Source organism: Pagrus pagrus (genome assembly GCF_965226575.1).
Source record: "Pagrus pagrus genome assembly, chromosome: 8".
Classification (NCBI taxonomy): domain Eukaryota; kingdom Metazoa; phylum Chordata; class Actinopteri; order Spariformes; family Sparidae; genus Pagrus; species Pagrus pagrus.
The window spans coordinates 4,798,448-4,816,360 of record NC_140192.1 but is presented as its reverse complement, the minus strand read 5'-3'; the positions used below and the strand labels follow the sequence as shown (position 1 = coordinate 4,816,360).

Here is a 17,913-nt window from a genome sequence, read left to right as displayed (position 1 = left end):
ACGAGGTAAGAAAGTCCGGGGTTAACACCAGTAGTGTGTGTTTGTAGTGTAAAAACACACTGTATGATGCTGTTAAATGACACTGTGAGTGTTGAAATCCTTTGACAGTTGACACTTACTTGTGTGGATCAACAAATATAATCTGGGTCAGGGTTGATTTATATATTTAAGTATTTTTCAGTGTGCACAAAGTTACATCACTGTCTGCGTTTCTGTCCGGAGGGTCTGGATTTGATGGCGAGGTTGCGTACAGTATGTTTCCATGTGTTGAATAGGTCGTCTCTCCTGTGTGTGTGTGTGTGTGGCGCTGTCGGGTCCCGTTCACTGTTTTTAGAGGAGCACTGGAGCGGTTAATGCGCTGGCGGGTGCTGGCCGTCACACTGAAGAAAGCTCGGGCAGTAGCTGTGTGTTTCTTTCTCCCCCCAGGTCCACACAACCTGTCCCTTTGTGTCCCAGGCAGGACCACCCCAGGGACAGTCCACATACACTGGGTGCACTCTCAAACACAAAGATAGGCTTGTATCTGGGTTTTAAGTCCATTCCAGTGGTTTTGCGTTTATGTCTCACTGTATTCTGAGCGTGACGTTGTCATCGTTTGAGATGAATGTGTAAAAAAGTGCTTATAAATGGCTTCATTAAGGTTTCTGGAGCTTCTGGATCTTCATTAGCAGATGAAGTTTTTTCTGAGCATTTGAAGAAGTTCATTATTAAACTGTAGTGACTAGTTTCATGTCCACAGATCTGAGAAGTCTATAAAGTGCTCAGAAAAATTAGTTGTGTCACATTTCTGAGGCGTACAGGGCTCTATCAAAACCTGAAACGTTGCATAATGAAGTTCAGATCAGTGTTTCTTTTCTCATGTTGGCTATGATGATGTTTATAGCAGGTTAAATACACTGGGCTGTCGGCTGATTGGTTGGTTGATCTTCTGGTCAGATGCTATTGGTTGTTGTAGACATCCATTAACCCTCCGTGACCTCGTGAATTTACCACAATTTTCCTGAACTAGTTTTTTATTTTAAAAGATGTCCCTGGATGTTTTAGACTTTCATATGAATGTTCTTCTCTTTCTGACCTTCCCTACGCAAGTTACAGCCATTTATTATAAAACTAACCTTGACGTTTTTCAGTAAAAAAAACAAAACAGGTGTAATCACATCTTTTTAATTTACTGACCATGTACAGATGGGTACAGTATATGGGTACTGTATATCATCCTCGGCTACAACCATTGCCTGTTGACCCAGAGGAAGTAACTACATGGTACATGCAGAACGTGGCGTTGTAATCACGTTCACTACAGAGCAATACCACTGAAAGATGAGTAACTCTATTAGTTTTTTAAGTATTTGGATAACTATTTTGGAAAACTCATGTCAGGTTGAGGGTCGTCTGCCTGGAGTGAACCAGGTTGTTCTGTTAAAGCATCTCTCTGATGGGTTTGGGACCTGAGTTTCCCTTTGGTTCGTCCTCAGGTGATCCAGCTACTGTAACTGTTCCCGCTGTAGAGCTGCCCCTCCATTAGCTCAGCAAAGGGTGCAGCTTAACAAGACCAGTTGGCTAAGCAAAAACCTCCTTATTACCAGAGCAGTCAGTCCCGCCATTGATTCATTTGGGCACATTCCCCAGGAGTTCGATATTGTGATGGATCTCTTGCCACAGAGCTGTCAGCCCGTCAGTATTTGTGTTTGTTTATGTCATAGCTCGGCCACATGAGCGAGTGATTTGTGTAGTAGCATTGCAGACAGAAGGCAATATCACCAGTCCTATTCATTAGTATGCTGCAGTATGGAGGGAGAGAGTTGCTATCAGATCAGGGGAAGCCTTGGCAGGAGAGCAGAGGAAAAACAAGACAGAGACATAAGTAGAAGGGATATGGACAGGAAGCAGCCGCAGATAGTGAGTGAAATGTTTGAGGAAAAGCTCGGCGAGGTGGCAGCAATCTTAATTCTGTTAATTCTGCCGTTAGATAAAAAAAGAAACCAACGGGAAGACAATAAATACGCCAATTTCGTTTTCCTAAGAGCACATTTCATTCAAATCGGGCTCAATATGAGTCATTCAGCTGTCAAAGAAGACCTGATAATTGCTAAGAATAGAGACAGAAATGATAGATAAGCACAATAGGATGGGGAGTGATAATATCCTGCCTGTTGTTGTACAATTTCCAACGCGATTCCCTCAAGTGACTAATGAAAGGGAGGGAAAAAAAATAAGCCCGAAATTAAGATGTGGCTGCAGAAGATTTCAATAACAGCCCTTCACCAGCTGTCCCTCGGTGTGTGTGTGTGTGTGTGTGCTTGTGTGTTTTTTTAATGGAGCACGTGTGTTGGCATGCGTGTGGACTGTGTGTGTGTGTGTGCGTTTGTGTGTCCACAGTATCAATGTGAACTGTACGTGTGATGTATAGTGAGCAGGGCAAAGAGAGATGTTAAAGGATATTTTTTGCCTGCGTCAGCAGCATTGCAGGGAGGGAGGAGAGAGGGGAGGAGGGGGGGAGGGAGAAGGAGAGAGAGAGAGGGAGAGAGGGAGGGAGAAGCAGAGCAATGCCAGTAAACAGGTGCCGGCTCCATCAGCACCTCTCTCCCTATGCACCTCTTTCTCACTGCGCACATATCCACACGTACGGTGAACGTGAGTGCCAGAGACAGAAGACGTTTGTACTATGATCCCCGTGTTTACACGAGCCTCCTGTTTTCCTTATTGCCTGTAAAACTAAAGCAGGGGATCAGGGGCAAAGGAAGGCAGGAGAACAGAAGAAGAAGAAGCCCTGTGATGATTTGACTGTATCACACTTTACAACAGACGGTTAACGGCTGATATGAGATTGGCTTTTTTATTGCTCACAGCCTCACTCGGTGATGCACAAGCACACTGCAGCAACATCCTCGCACGGGTACCAACCCTGTCTGCTGCAGCGCCTAAACAGGAGAGAGGGAGAAGGGAGCAGAGAGGGAGGGGAGGAGGGGGGGAGGAAACGAGTAAGAGGCAGTGTTTTTTTTTCTTCCTCATGCATGTTTTAGATTTTTTTTTTTATTTCCTCTGCTGTCCTGCCTAGTGTGTGTGTGTGTGTGTGTGTGTGTGTGTGTGTGTGAGCGATTGCGTGATTGGCCGCGGTGATGACGGGCTCCCTGTGCAGCTTAGCGATGGACACACAGCAAGAGATGCTGAGAAATTAAATACAGGAAAAGGAAACAAAATCAATGCAATGTGAGGAGGGTGAGCTGACTTTGATTTAAAGCTGCCCGGGCTATTCCTCAACTGACTGTCAGTTCATCCCTCTTTAGTCTTTGTTGATGGGGGGGGGGGGGGTCGCAGCAGTTTGAAAGGATGTCAAAGCGGTGAAGGGAAGAAGGAAAACAAGTAAAAAGAAGAAGGAAAAACCTTGTTTGTTCACCGTTATTTACCTTTTTTTTCTCTTCCGCACAGAGAGGAAGGCGGCAGGAAAAAACTGAACGAGGGAAGTGTGTGCGAGCGATTGCGAGAGGGAGAGTGTGCGAGCACTGAAGAGAGGGAGAGAGAGAGAGAGAGAGGCAGAGAGAGCGGCGCTGCAGTAGCATCCCACAGCAGACGGCTGAGGACTGCCGGTGTGTGTGTGACTGCACTGCTGAAGAGGAGGAGGAGGAGGAGGCAGAGGGGTGAGCACGCTCGCAGACTCTGCAGGGCCATAGAGGAGCGCACAGCAGCAGCGGCAGCGCTATAGTGTCGGCCGGCACCAGGTAGAAGTCCCAGCGCCGTCGCCCCGCAGACCACCGCCGCCGCCGCCGCCGCCGGATCTGGACACGCCAACGCCGCCATCAGACCCCCGCCGCCGACGCCATGGCACAAGCGGCCAAACATCTCCGCAAGAACAAGGATTTAGAAGCCGCGGCAGAGCAGGAGCGCAAGGAGAAGGAGGAGGAGAGGGTCAAAAAGAGGAGTCGCTCGCGGGATAAAAAACGCAAGGTACTGGGACTATTCACAGGTGGGGTAGTCAGGGGTGGAGTGATGGGGGTGGTAGGGTGGGGAGGGAGGGGTGGCTGGAGAGGGGGGCAGGAAGGTTGAGTCGCCCCCCCCTTCTTCTTCTTGGTCAGGGGTGTCGGGGCACACATGGAAACTCAGTCACATGTGTGCTCCCACTGTGTGTAGACACAGCCTCCCTGGCACACATGTATGTCGTGTGCATACAGACACAGGGAAACGGTACAACACACTGCATGCTCTCCTACTCCTCTCGACTGCTTTTTATACCTGCTTTACTGACTGTCCTGTCCGAGCCGTCTGATAAGGCAGCGTAGTACTCTACCTCTCACTGTGTCTCCGTCCCCTCTTCACATCTCTGTCTCGTCCCCCGCTCTCTCTCTCCCTGTCTCCTCTCTTTGTTTTTCACACTGCGGTACGGTGTCAGTGAGCGAAATTTCACTACAGCACTAATCGCCCAGGAGGACAGCGAGCCTGCCCAGTTTCCGCAACAGTCCGTTCTGTTCTGCTCTCAGCTTTTTTTTCTTCCCCCCTCTACGTTGGCATTGTAATGACCGCAGAGCACACAAACCTGCAGGCTTCTGTCTGACTGAGAGGTCCCAGGCAGAGCTCGCAGGGCTCGTTGTAAACAATAAATCTCCGCTCTCCGCCAGCCTTTTCCGACTGCAGGGACGTATCATCGAGCTGCGGAGTCTACTTTATTCCTCGGGCCTCTCATCGGATTTCACTCAAACTCATTAATGAAAATGAGTCATCCGTTAGATTGTGCTGTTGTGTGTTGGTGGCAAATCGGTCCTCATCAAAACGAGTATGAATCCGGCCGCCCTGTGAGCCTGCACCGTGCACCAGCTGGCTGTAAACCAATCTGATGCTGATGCAGTAGAGACAGCGTTGTGGACAGAAACACAGTACAGCTTCCACTTTCCCATAAGAGGGGAGGAAGGGCTGAAAGGCTGGTATAGGGATCAGATTTTTCCTTTCTGTTGTGCTTGTACAATGTCGGATGACGAGAGGTTGGAAGGTGTATTCGAGCAAAATCAAGGATAAAGAGAGAAGAGAGGGAAAGGTGGTATGACTCAGATACACCTGGGCTAGATGTCTCAGTGAGGGTTTGCTCGTCAGCTCTTTTTGTTGGAAAGTCAGACTTGACCCTTTCGTCACTGACATGCCTCCGCTCTGTCTGCAGTGACTCTTGAGTTACGGTTTCTCCATGTTCATCACCTCTCACCTCTCTAACAGACAGATCTTATCATCCCTTTTTCCTTTTGCTCAAGCGGTGTGAGAGGCGGTGCAGAGAGGAAGGCAGTGTGTGTGTGTGATTTATGCATGTATGTGAGTGCAGAATGTGCATATCTGGCGAGATGAAAATCAAGAAAGGAGAGCTCCTACAGTGTGGATGAGATTTCTGGTGAGGGTACTAATGCAAGCCCAACTTTGACTGAAAGTGTGTGGTTTCAGAGGATCCCATATCACTTACGTAACCATGCAGCTTAAGTCTTTCAAATAAGCTTTCTGACTCCCCTCCAGCTCCCCCTCCCAAACCTCTCTTCCTTTTTTTAACACCGGCTTACAGCCATTCCTGGTTTCTGGAGCAGATGTTAATACTGGGGGAATTCTCTCTCTTTATCTTCTCTTTCTTTTCTCTCCAGTGCCCTCTTTGTTTCCCTCTCGGACGCCCGCAGCTCTGTCGTCAAACTCTACAGTAATTCATAAGTTGACTCGATTGTGTTTCTCTACGTCGCATGGCGGGTTAACAAAACCCCCGTTGCACTTGGGCTGTTTTCTTTGTTCGCCACTCGACACCAGTTTTTTCGGGCAGTTGTTTCCTTCAGCTGTCTTGTGTGTCAACCTGCAGCTCGGGAGTGTCCCTATCTTTGCGGTGCGGGCAAGGTCAATACCTCTTGTGACAGAACCACATTTTATTATTCAAGCACCTTATATGTAATAACTCACACACAGTGTTTCTCCTGCACCTTTTTTTTTTTTTTTTTTCACCAGCAAATCAGACTTTTTGTTACGTAAGCTTCTGTTTCCTTCTCCACCGGAGGCCTCATCCTGCACGTGTTTTGAGTTATGATATGAAGGATCTCTCATAGCTGCTGTCATTGATCTTTACATGCCTGTACAATGAATTGTTTCAGGTCAAAGTGGTTGATTTATTTATCGCCATGGGTGTTTTTTATTCACCGCAGCAGGGCTCTGGAAGAATGTCACTCAGTCGGACGGTTACTGAAACCTTCATCTGGTTCAGTCCTCCTCGGTCTTTTGGCCTCCGGGGCTGCTAGTCGAGGTCATACAGGAAAAAAAAGCCTCATTTATTTTCCAGTAATAAAATGAATGAGGCCTGTATTTGTTTTGCTCAGGCTTTTATTTATCCTCTTTATCGTTTTAATCCCTTTTAATCTACTGTTTGTGGCTAATGTATATCAGTGTTTTTGGTGATTATTTCCAGCCCCCTCGCGGGAACACAAATCTGTGTCTGCTCGCGAACGTCCCCCGGTCATAAAGCAAACAATCCGTCATCAAAGGGTGAAAGTGCCATTTTAATTGGCTTCATGGTGTAGTGGTATTATACGGCGCAGGTCAGTTGCTGAGCAGTGGATAATGTTGTCCTCAAATTACTTTTATTGATGAGTTCGCCCCCTTCTGAAAAATGAGCATTGTCAGGATGTGAACAAAGCGCCATTGTCCGAGTCAGCACCTATTTTCACCTCATTCTGTATGTGCGCTCGCGTCGACATCCGAAGCTGCTTCGGCGTGAAGTGGTTTACCTGGCCGAGAATGACCCCGTATTGTTTGTCTCGTATCAGCATGACAGGAAAAAATGGCCAAAAAAAGAAAAAAATGTATCAGGTGCAATTTTCATTTTAAGGCTTTTTTAAAGATTCATGATTAACACAAGGTCACAGGAAATGTGCTCCTGACGTTTTTTTTCTCACCGGGCTGTTTGAAGGTTTGAAGATGTATTAACACTCGACTTCTGGCCTTTTGCTTTCTTCACATATCGGCTGCTTAACTCATTCATTGCATTTAATTCATCGCTTTAAACACAAATAGAAAGTAGAAAGACAAGAATTCCTGTGAACACATAAAATAGAAAATAGTGCAAGTGAGAATTTAACATCTAACTCTGAATTCTTCAGAAAACAATCTTTAATTCTGTCTTGAGAGCCGGTAGTCATCGGACACTTTATGACCATTTGGAGATGTGCTTCATCTCGTTACCAGTTGTTTCAGTGCTACCGTATGTGATCAGTACTTGGTGAGCCCCGCAGGGCGTTTCACAAATCCAATACTGTAATCCCATTCAGGATGTACGTCCAGAGCGGTATTTTTGTGTGCAACAATATGGATTTCTCCCTGGTGTCATTTGCCTTTTGTCCATTTGGTTGGAGCATGAAAGAGTTTCATGTCTCAGCGAGCGTTGCTCTGGTGATAAGGTTGTTATGTGGGAATGCAAATCGAACATTTCTGCTATTGGCCGATGATGAAATTATAGCAGATAAACAGATAATACAAAGCAACGTTGCTTTCATTGACTTATAAGTGCAGCATTTATTCTTTCTATTCATTTTGTGATTCATTAATAAACACAGAGAAGAAGGAGAAGAAGAAAAAACGAAACACTGCCGATGTTTTTTTTTTACAGTTTCAGAGGAAGACAACGTGATTACAAGTTGCAGTACATGTATGAGGGGTCAGAGAGGAGGGAGTTTTAAATCTTAATAGAGCTCTTGGATATTTGCTCACTACATATCACCCTCAGATGTGCCTAAACTATAGCTCAGGAACATTATCTGACATCTTATCCACCATGAGAAGCAGGTAATTATCGGTATCAGCTGAAAAAGCAGCATATCCTGCATCCCTAATCGCTTTACATGCATCTATTTAGATTACCTCCACCCAGGAGGTTATGTTGTCACCTGTTCTGTTGGACAGATTTTCATGAAGCTTGGATGGAGGACGGGTCTCAGCACAGAAAAGACCCCATTAACTCTTGGTACAGATCCAGATAAAGGGACGGATCCAGGATTTTCTATTTGTGGCATTTTTGTTAATTTTTTCGGAATAATACATCGAAAAAAAATCTGGTGTATTAAGGGCGGCTGGTGTCTATGAGAGACTGACAACTGGATGTGGATCTGATGACCATTCAGTGACGGTTAAACAGTTATGGATTGTCTCTTGAGTTAGATATTGGATTATTGGATTAGGCTCTATTAAAGGGGAGTGTTGGGCTTTGGCGGAGGTATGCTCTCTACTGAGTGCCATTCTAGTTTATATTGTTGTGAGTACGGTTGTAGCTAATGATTATTTTCAATATCAATCCATTAAAAAAAGAAATATTTTGTCTCAATAGCAGTTTATACATTTCATTGAAGTGTTTACATTTGAGAAGCTGGAAGTTTTTGTGGTTTTGGACAAAATATCCAAAATTATCCAAATATCTCAGATACAAATTATGATCCTAATCAATTTCTGAAGTTAAATCTGAAACTTTCTTCTGCCAGGAAATAAGAATATATGTTATGGAGCATGTTGGGACAAAAGCTGCTCCTACAGTATAACAGAAATTAACAATGACGTTTTTGCTCTGGTAACAACTTTATAGCCGAGTTATAGTCATTACATGTGATGTTGTAGAGCTGTAACTGGTGATTGTTTACATTATCAGTTGACAATTATTATTGTGATTATTGTCTTGTTTTTTAATTGATGAATCAATGTATTGTTTGGTCTTTAAAACATCACTGTCACAATTTCTACGAAGGCAAGAAGAAGCAGCAAAGAACCACCAAATATTTGTCAGTTTTGCTTTTTCAAATGATTGACATTGCAGCTCTGTATTACTGTATTAATATGTGATCTGATGTAAAGTCTGTGTTTGTAGCTAAAAGGTCATCTTTTGTGGGCACGTGTAGCTGTAAGTCGGGAGGCTGTGAAGTGCAGAGAAACACGCCGTGGCCGAGCTGAGGACTGACCCATTAGTGGTGCTGATACTCAGACTCATCAATACAGTAAGTCTGGTCAGGATGCACTATGGCTCCTTTGTTGTTATATTGTCTGGCACTCAGAGGTGTTGGCAGCAGATGTGTATCGCAGCCCGTCAGGCATCTTAAAGGTAAAAAAAAAAATCAGCCGCTGCAGGACTTCGTACTGGTGACAGAAGTGTCTAAGTGCTATCTCCATCTTCATATAAAGCAGAGGTGGCTGCTGGTGTATCAGCATTCGAGCCTCGTCTCTGTCTGCCCTCCAAAAATCTCTCCCCCTCCCCGCCCGGACAGGAAGCAGAGCCTTCACTGAGGTTAATGTGTTGATGTCTGAGACAGATTGGTACTGTAGCGCCGTCCGTCTAGGTGTTGACGCCGTGTTTATGTGTATGAATGACTGTGTGTGTTTCAAGTGTGTGTTCACGTTTGGTGCAGTGGATTAGCGGAGCTGCAGCAGTGACTAAGCCCATCAGAGCCAAATCTTGCACCTGTCTGCTGATGAGCTCTGCTTACCTTTGCCCCTCACTGTGCCGCTGTGATCTGTGAAATTAAGCATTTCTTCAGGTCAGACCGTTAGAAGATGGTAATCAATGTCATTATTGGCTTCTACAACATGTAAATAGTTTCTTTGTCTCACATTGGGAACATATAAACCTGTTACTTCACCTCTTCTGAGTGTCAGTGGAGAGATATTGACTGTCCTCCCAGCGAGGGTTATTTTTTATCGTATTTGTCTGATCAATCAGTTTCTCTTTAGGGCTGTCAAATGTCAGAAACCTGAACATATTCAAAGGAAAGCTGCAACCAGAGCAGCAACTGTTTGGTGTTTCTGCTTGATAAATTAGTCCTGACGAGTTAATTAGTTAATCAAAATCAATAAACTGCACATTGTTGTTTTGAGCTTTGTCTTTAATGTTGATTAAAGAAATGAGAAGTAATCTGTTGAAAAGTGAACTCGAGCTGAAGCTGAAGCTGGAGCTGAAGATGGAGCATGAGCTGGAGCTAGGGCTGGAGCTGGAGCTGAAGCTGGAGTTGAAGCTGGAGTTGAAGCTGGAGCTGAAGCTGAAGCTGGAGCTGGAGCTGAAGCTGGAGCTGGAGCTGAAGCTGGAGCTGGAGCTGGAGCTGAAGCTGGAGCTGAAGGTGGAGCTGGATCTGGAGCTGGAGCTGAAACTAGGCTAACAGCAAATCGTATCTCCAGAAATGTTCAACTATTCCTTTAAACAAGTGATTCTCAGCGACCAGGCATCAGATGACTTTTGAACTTTTACTTTAACTTCATTTATCGATATATTTTGACGACTTACCTGGACTGAATGCAGATGTTTCAGTCCCCCCTGTAGTCCTTTCATGAATCTACTTGGACGTTTGAGCTTTATTGTGCAGAATGATGCAGGCTGTGGGGAGAAGGGGAAGTTTTCTCCGTGTTCACCTTAAATCTCATCATGGACTTCTCAGTGAAGTAGGAGACGTGGTGTCCAACACAGTGCACAGTGGGTACAGTATTTTTGATTGAGGGGGAACTTTGTGGAGAAGAGAGATTATTTTTGTGTGTTTTCAAATATATCTGGAGAGGATTGTTTAAAGTCCTCACATGCAGAAAAGTCGAGAGCCTCCACTTTTAAAATCGACCTGAATTCAATTTGATATTTTCTCTCGCACTCCTCTGCATTCGGGGTTTTCTGGATTTAAATGCACGGTATGTAATTTAACTTATAAGTCTAAATGAACGAGTTTAAAGAGGGACAACATTTTGACTGAATTATGACTTTTCATCGACTAAAACTGAAGTAAAACTGTGGTAAAAATGGACTAAATGTGACTAAAGACTAAGACTAAATCCTAACACTGAGGGGGTCCGTCAATCAAAAAAATAACATGTAGTTTGATTACGTCATGCGCGATCATGGGAGTTCATTAAAACAACCACCATCGACTCTATCTGATGTGACTTGAGCACAAATGTTCAGGGACAAGGTGACGCATTAAAGTTTTATTCATGTTATGTTTAGTCACTCTCTTCCTCAATCTATGAAGTCATCATCTGATGTTTCCCCTGAATGAGACTGAACGTTACCTCGTATTTAATAACAGACTTTGCTTGGTTTGAACATCGTTGGAAACATTTGGGATAATTAGTAGACAACTTAACAAAATACAGAACAAATGTGTCGTCGTTTTTAAACATTTTGATGTGGAAATGTTCGATATTTTATCTTTAACTGCATTTCTGTTTAGATCTTGGGTTTAGTGTCAGAGTTAACATGATGTTTCTTCTTCTTCTTCAGTCTTGTTTGTGTGTCAGCGTGTTGCATCATAAGAAACCAACCAGCAGCTCATTCGTCTCACTCGCCCTAGCTCAATCTCCACCGGTATGTGTGTGTTAATGAGTCCCGTATCATACGTTAGTGTGATTGGCCGTGTGTGTGTGTTTGGGGAGGGCTGCGGCCCCGGTGGCCCTGAGGAACCCCCTCAGACAGATGACTCAGCAGGCCTGGCCGAGGCACTCACTCATGTTGATGGAGCCTGGGAATGAGTCTCTGAGTCCAGCCCCCTGGCTCTACAGTAAGTGCTGCTATGGGCAGGTTGGCCGGGAGCTGCAGGCTACTCTCCTTTAATTAAAGGGGGAATGTAAGGTGCACGTGAGGCCAAATCACCAACCCCCACCTCTCTCCTCCTCGATCCTTCCTTTACCAGGGCGATAGCGGGTCCTTATTTATGAGCTAGCAGTGACTGAGTGTTATCAACGCAGATACCCCACCACACCCAGTCAGGTTTATTTGATTAGAGAGACGAGACGACTCTCCTGCTCTAAAGGTACACTCCAGTCTTTGTTAGACTAAAAAAATGATACATTAAACAAGAGAAAAAACAACATCAAGCATCCAGCAGGCGCTCCCTCTCTGCAGGGGTTCGGCTTTCCCAAAAACTCCAAAGAGCCGGAGGATATTTTTAAATTGTTGATCAGCGATGAAGCTTTTTCTCACCATGTTTTTTCTTTCACTGCAGTGATTCATCCTCTGGTTTTGAACACTGAATCCACGAGCATCAGCACCTGCTCATTGTGTGTTATTGTCTCTGTAATAACAGAGGGAGCGTTTTGTCGGTGTTTTCTTCCCGGCTGATGATTGTAAATGAAGCCGATCTGACACGTAGGACTGCAGTGCTTTCAACAAAGCGTTAGTCTCCAACACTGTTTTTTTTTTTTTGTTAAACCTCCCCAAAAAAATCTGAACAGTGGCAGCAGCCGTCTGTTTGTCCTCCCACTGCACAGTTAAATCTATTCATTTGTGAGACAGCACGTGAAACGATGTGTCATATCGTGAGGGGCTTCCTTAGACATCCCTCCTAGTGCCTCCCTGCCTCCCTCCCTCCCTTCATCTTCCTCTCCATCTCTCTCCTTGGCCGATTGCGCTAATCTCTCCTCCCAATTGTTATTCTAATAGTGCAGCTGTTACGTAACTCCCTGAAACAGGAATTGAGAGATCAGGGTTATTGAAATGGATCCTCATCATGCCCAAATAAAGAGGGAAGAGAGGGAGAGAAAGCGAAGGAGAAAAGGAGGAGGGCGATATCTTCTTAGAGGAATTTGATAGGTCATTGCTGGACGGCTTGTTGTGAGGAAAAAAAAAAAAGGAAGGCTTTTGGTGTCCGTTACCCAACCTGAGCTCTTCCCCTTTAAGCTCCTTCTGGCTGATGAGAGAGGAGGGAGGAACGGACCGGAGGTGGGATAGGGAGCTTAGTGCGGTTTGATGTCCAGGTACTCTGAGTCCTGTCTTGATATCCTCAGACTCTGCAGCATCTCTCGGACTGATGTGTACGATAGCTGGGAGCCTCTGCAGTGTGCAGCCTTCCTCTCACTGTATTGATCCGCTCTGTTTTGCTCTGTAGAGAAAGGTTTTATTTGTCCTGTGTGTTCGGCTTTAATCAGCTGAGCTTTATCATTTGTGCAGTAGGTGGTTGGTGCGATTTTAATGCATTTTGATATCCCCGTTCACCTTACTGACCTCAAGGTGTTGTCACTTCATTCACGCTCCGGCAGACGAACAGAGATTAAATGAGTAGATAAGTATGAATGATGATGCTTTGTTTGCAGAGTCCTTTGAGCTGTTTTTAAACACAGTCGCACCTCGATGCTCGGGATGGTGATGTGGGTCTGTTGGCTGTTACACCACACATCCAAACCATGAAACCATTCATGATCCCCAGATGATGCATCAGGCGGTCTTTGGCAATACCCTGACTTTTCCTCTTGTGTCACCACGTTGAAATTTTGTTTTTTAACGATATGTGGAAACTTTACATGTCTGTATAATTAATTTATTTCAGTTGCATGTTGAAACAACGCTGAGGTTTAGATGTGGTCAGGCACAAAAAACACTTGGTAAGTGTTAGGAAGAGACCTCACTTTGGCCAAAAACGCCTGGGTTTGGGGTTCACCGGTACCTCAGTGTATAGAGCATCCAAACTGCGGCCCTTTACTGCATGTCATCCCCTCTCGCTTGTCCCATTTCCTGTCATCTCTTTCTAAGATGTCCTGTCCAATAAAGCCATGAAAGGCCCAAGTAAAACAAAACAAATAAAACCTGGGTTGGTCGCCACAAACATGGCTGTAAAAGTCCTGCGGTCTCCTTGAAAATATCCAGCAGTTGATTGGATTCTAGCAGTGGTCTGCTGCTTGGCAGCCATTTCATCTTGCTGCCACCGCCATCTCCTCATACCTCCAGATGAGAACTCAGCGTATAAACGTTCATGTAATCTGAAGTACGTCACTTCAGGAATGGTGAAACTGTATGAGACGTATGAAAAGTACAAATAAACATGGCCAAGGTTTGTACGAAGGTGTAATGTCAACATTTTATTCTGGCAAATCGACTGTAACGTGCAATAATAAGATGCTGACCATGTTAAACAGTATACCAGGTTAGCATGTTAGCATTAGCAGTCGAGCCTTTAGCTCAAGCAAAGCTGGGTCAGCCTCACAGAGCTGCTAGCACGGCTGTTAGACTCTTGTTGTCTCAGGTGGCAAAATATGCCAATATAATTATGTGCTTTGCAAGTTTGCGTGTGTTTTTGTGTTTAAGGCGATCAGTTCAGTGTAGGCCTGCATTTGTATGCGTGTAGGAGGCACCTTATATGTTAGTGATCGAGTGTGAAGATGAACGCTCAGACTGAAGGAGTATAGCCGAGGGGCAGAGCCACAGAAGAGGAGAATGAAAGCAAAAAGGAGTGAAATATCAGAGGAGTGTGGGTGACCCCAGGGTGACTCTGCACCCTCTTCCTCTGTATTGAATGACTGGTGTCTTATTTACCTGATTGATATGATGATTCCCTTTTTTTTCTGTCCACCGGAGGGTAGAGGAATAATTCAATTCAAACCCAGCAGGACAGTAGGTCATTACAGCAGCGCAGCTTCCCGGCTGTAATTCTCAGTTCCAGTTGTCTGAGTGCGGACAATAGAGAACGTCTGATTCATTTAATGCGTTGGGAAGAAGAAGAAGATTGACTTGATGATTGTAGTTTGAATTTCCCGACTGAATGAAACCGTCCCAGTCCATCGTGGCGTCCTGAAACACAGTATGTATGTTACAGCAGCTTGGTGGAGCTTCAAAGAAACGGATCCAGATTTATTTTTATGACTGTTGCAGACGATGACATTATGAGACCAGGACTTGGTCGGTTCCTCGGAGTATCGCTTTACGCTCCCCGTTGACAACTCTTACTTAGCGGAGCGCAGATTTCTTGAGTCATCTAATCCTCGTGTCAAGTGTCATCAAAGTGTCATAGCATCATGGACCTGTTATTAAAAGCTTAGCCATTTGTAAACCCCTTCATCTGAATCCCCTGGAGAGAGAGGTGATGTCACATCGATTCGATCCTCTTCATCCGGACCAGCGTGCACTACGAGGCCGGGCTCTCCAGGAGGAAGGCCAATAAAATGTTAACGGGACCTTCATTCATTCATCCAGGCCTGTGTTGAAGGTTCGACGTCTGCCGCAGCACGAGCGAACACTTATCAGTTAATTACCTCGGCTGAAAGATCGTCTGTAACCAGCACTTCTTGTATATTCAACAGTAACTCTTGCCACTGTTTTCATGCTGCAAAATACAGCGTGGAGACACAAACTATTTCCTGCGAGGCTGCCATTTGTTTTCCATAATTACGCTCAAGTGTCAAACTGTGGAAATGGTTTAATGATTTGTTGATGCTGTTGATACAGTCGTACATTTTTTTTTAAAAGGATCCTCAATTAAAACCCTCTTTGCCTCACACACACACACACGCACGCAGTTAATGTTGATTTCTGATCGCAGGCTACACTTTTATTAGTCATTAATCTGAGTCTGGTGCCACCATGACGTTTGTTACAGAGAGTTATGTCTCTCTCAGGTACACCACCACATGGTCAAACATTTTTGGTTGTCCAGCAGTTTGGTTTATGACAAAATACTTGCAAAAACTAAAAGCGTTCCCATTCGCCTCAGCTGTATTTAAAGCTACTGTAAGGAGCTTTGATATTTTGTTGATTTTGGAGGCCTCTGTGGACAAAAGTGGTAGTGTTTCCACTGTCAAAACCACAAAATATAATAGATTATCCAAAGAAATATCTCCTCATGCCGCTTTTTAACTGGCTAACATACCACTCACTTTAACTTTGCCTGGGAAAATGAAGCTTATGCAGGTCATATAAAGGCATCAGTATTAGATTGAGATTGTTTCATAACCAATTAAAATATTCCTCGTGGTAGCTTTAACATCTAGTGCTAATTAACAAATGTTAGCTCGCTTACACGTTACTAACTCACTACAGTAGTGCATTTTTAAAAATAACCCTGAATGCATCACACACATTCACAAAGTTAATATTGATTTCTGATAGCAGGCTAATTTTTTTGGATTAATTATTAAGCTCCGAGTCGAACAGATCTCATCATTCAAGTTTTATTTCCTCCATGTGTGTCGTTATCAAAGACTTGTACGTTACAAGTCACTCAGCCACACGGCAAACATGAAGCTTATCGGTCAAAGATTTAATGGTTTAGTTCACCCGAATCAGGAGATTTCATCCTTGACTTTGCAAATAGCTTGAGGTCGACTCAATAGCTGTCGTTAAGCTTTTGATCACATCACATGATCTTCCTCAGCAGGTCACGGAAACGTAGACGTTCAGATTTCCATTTTCTCACTTCCTGTTGTTTCCAAGGTCGAGAATAATCTTTTAATCTCACGACGATAAGAGAAAAAAAAATAGAGACTTGGACATTTTTGGTGACAATTAAGCATCTCCACCTGATGTGATATGACGGACATAAAACCGGATCTCTCTTGAGTGGCTATAAATCTTACAAGGTTGTCAAAAAGGACGTGGATTTTCCACACATAGTGTAAGAATGATGGGTTACATGCTGCCACACGTGTGAGCTACGACCCCTCTGTGGTTGTGATGTATGTCAGTTATTTCGATGATGATTGAACGACATAAGTCAACGCTTTTAATAACATGAACAGCTCATCTCTAAGAGGCCATTAAAGCAAGCGACCGTGGCCACTGTGTTCGTCGTTTAACCATCTCCCCTCTCACTGTGTACCTCTATATTTTCCCTGTGTGTGTGTGTGTTGCCAGGCTTGTTCGTGTGCCTGTGCATGAGCTCACACGTTCATTCAACAGAGGCACGTGGGTTGTCTTGTGGCGCAGGATTTACTAGCTAGCTGGGAGGATAGTGGTGTCACCCAGCCTCTAATTGGCTGACCCCAGAGATTTTTCCCGAGCAGATGCAGAGCCAGGTGCCCTCCCCCTTCCCTTCCTCCTTCCCTCCCTCCCTCCCTCCTAGAGTACATTCCTCCATCCCTCCCATAATCAATCCTCCTACTACAACTCCTTCCCCTCACTCTGCTGCAGGTACTTGCGGCACGTCGCCGAAAGATCATGCCTTCGATTGTTAACACCTCCCTCTCCGAGCCGGCCTCTGAGTTTGCGCTAAAACACTGTGGATGCACATTTAGAGGGAGAGAGACACGAGAGAGATTAAGTGAGCAACAGAGAGAGGCAGGAGGGGAGGAGGGGGGAGGTTGTGCATCACTCATTTTTACTGTTGCGGCAGCCTAATGTTTTCAGTAGGCAGGAAAAGAAAAGAAAACGCAAGTGCTGTGTAGGTTGATACGGAAAAATCAACTTCCACCACACGCGTTCGTATAAATAAAAACCTTTGATGTAGTAAACAGACATTTGTTCAGATGATGTTTAAGCATGCATCTCCCCCCCCCGCGCGCCGTATTAAATCAGTTTGGATCGAAGAGGAGGGGGTCGCTCCTCGGGGACCGGAGCGGTATCGGCTCAGGATGAAGGAGGTTCTTCCTGCATGCAGCAGCTTCACAAGGTCATCCAGCACCTCCATCACATGTAAGCACACATGTATGTAGACTTGGCACACGCACATGCACTGTCAGCCAGCCCTTAGTCAGCACAGTGTCGGCCGCTCTGTGAGAAAGTTGGATGTCGCCACCTAGTGTTTACACAGAGGACTTCTCTAACCACTACGTGAGCACTGACATCATCTCAGTGTGATTATGATTATCATTATCTCGTTCTTCTCCTCCAGTGAGGTTCAGCTTCCCTTTATAATCCCTCTCTCTGTCACCACTGCTGCACAGAAACACAGCGTTCGTACGGGATATCTTTGAAAACCATTGATTTATAATGTGTTTTCAAGGTTTGAAAAGTGCTTGGATTTTGGATTAAGTGCTCAAAACTGCACTGAAACTGAAACTTGAATCTGAAACTGCATAACTTTCATGATAAATTGTTTTATATTGTCTCGGCCAGGTTAAAGATGTCAGGTCTACTCACAGAGAGGTGACAGTTTTGAAACATGAAACTTTTTTCCTGACATTTATATAAATATGTGCTCTACGGTGCTGGAAGAGCTTGAAAAGACCTCTTGAAAAGTGCTTGAATTTGAC

The 17,913-nt window shown here is 44.7% G+C and overlaps 1 protein-coding gene across 4 annotated transcripts in view; it reads left to right on the top strand.

Annotated features, from left to right (window-relative positions):
* Window positions 1-3,333: 3,333 nt before the first annotated feature.
* Window positions 3,334-17,913, top strand: part of ank1a (ankyrin 1, erythrocytic a) — a 93,541-nt gene continuing 78,961 nt past the window's right edge. For 2 of the 4 annotated variants that reach the window (XM_084358774.1, XM_084358787.1), the window contains exon 1: window positions 3,334-3,945. In XM_084358774.1, the coding sequence (XP_084214900.1) occupies window positions 3,820-3,945 (126 nt within the window). In that variant the 5' untranslated portion in view covers window positions 3,334-3,819. The remainder of the gene's footprint in view (window positions 3,946-17,913) is intronic. The other 2 variants (XM_084358776.1, XM_084358775.1) reach the window with 1 other exon arrangement.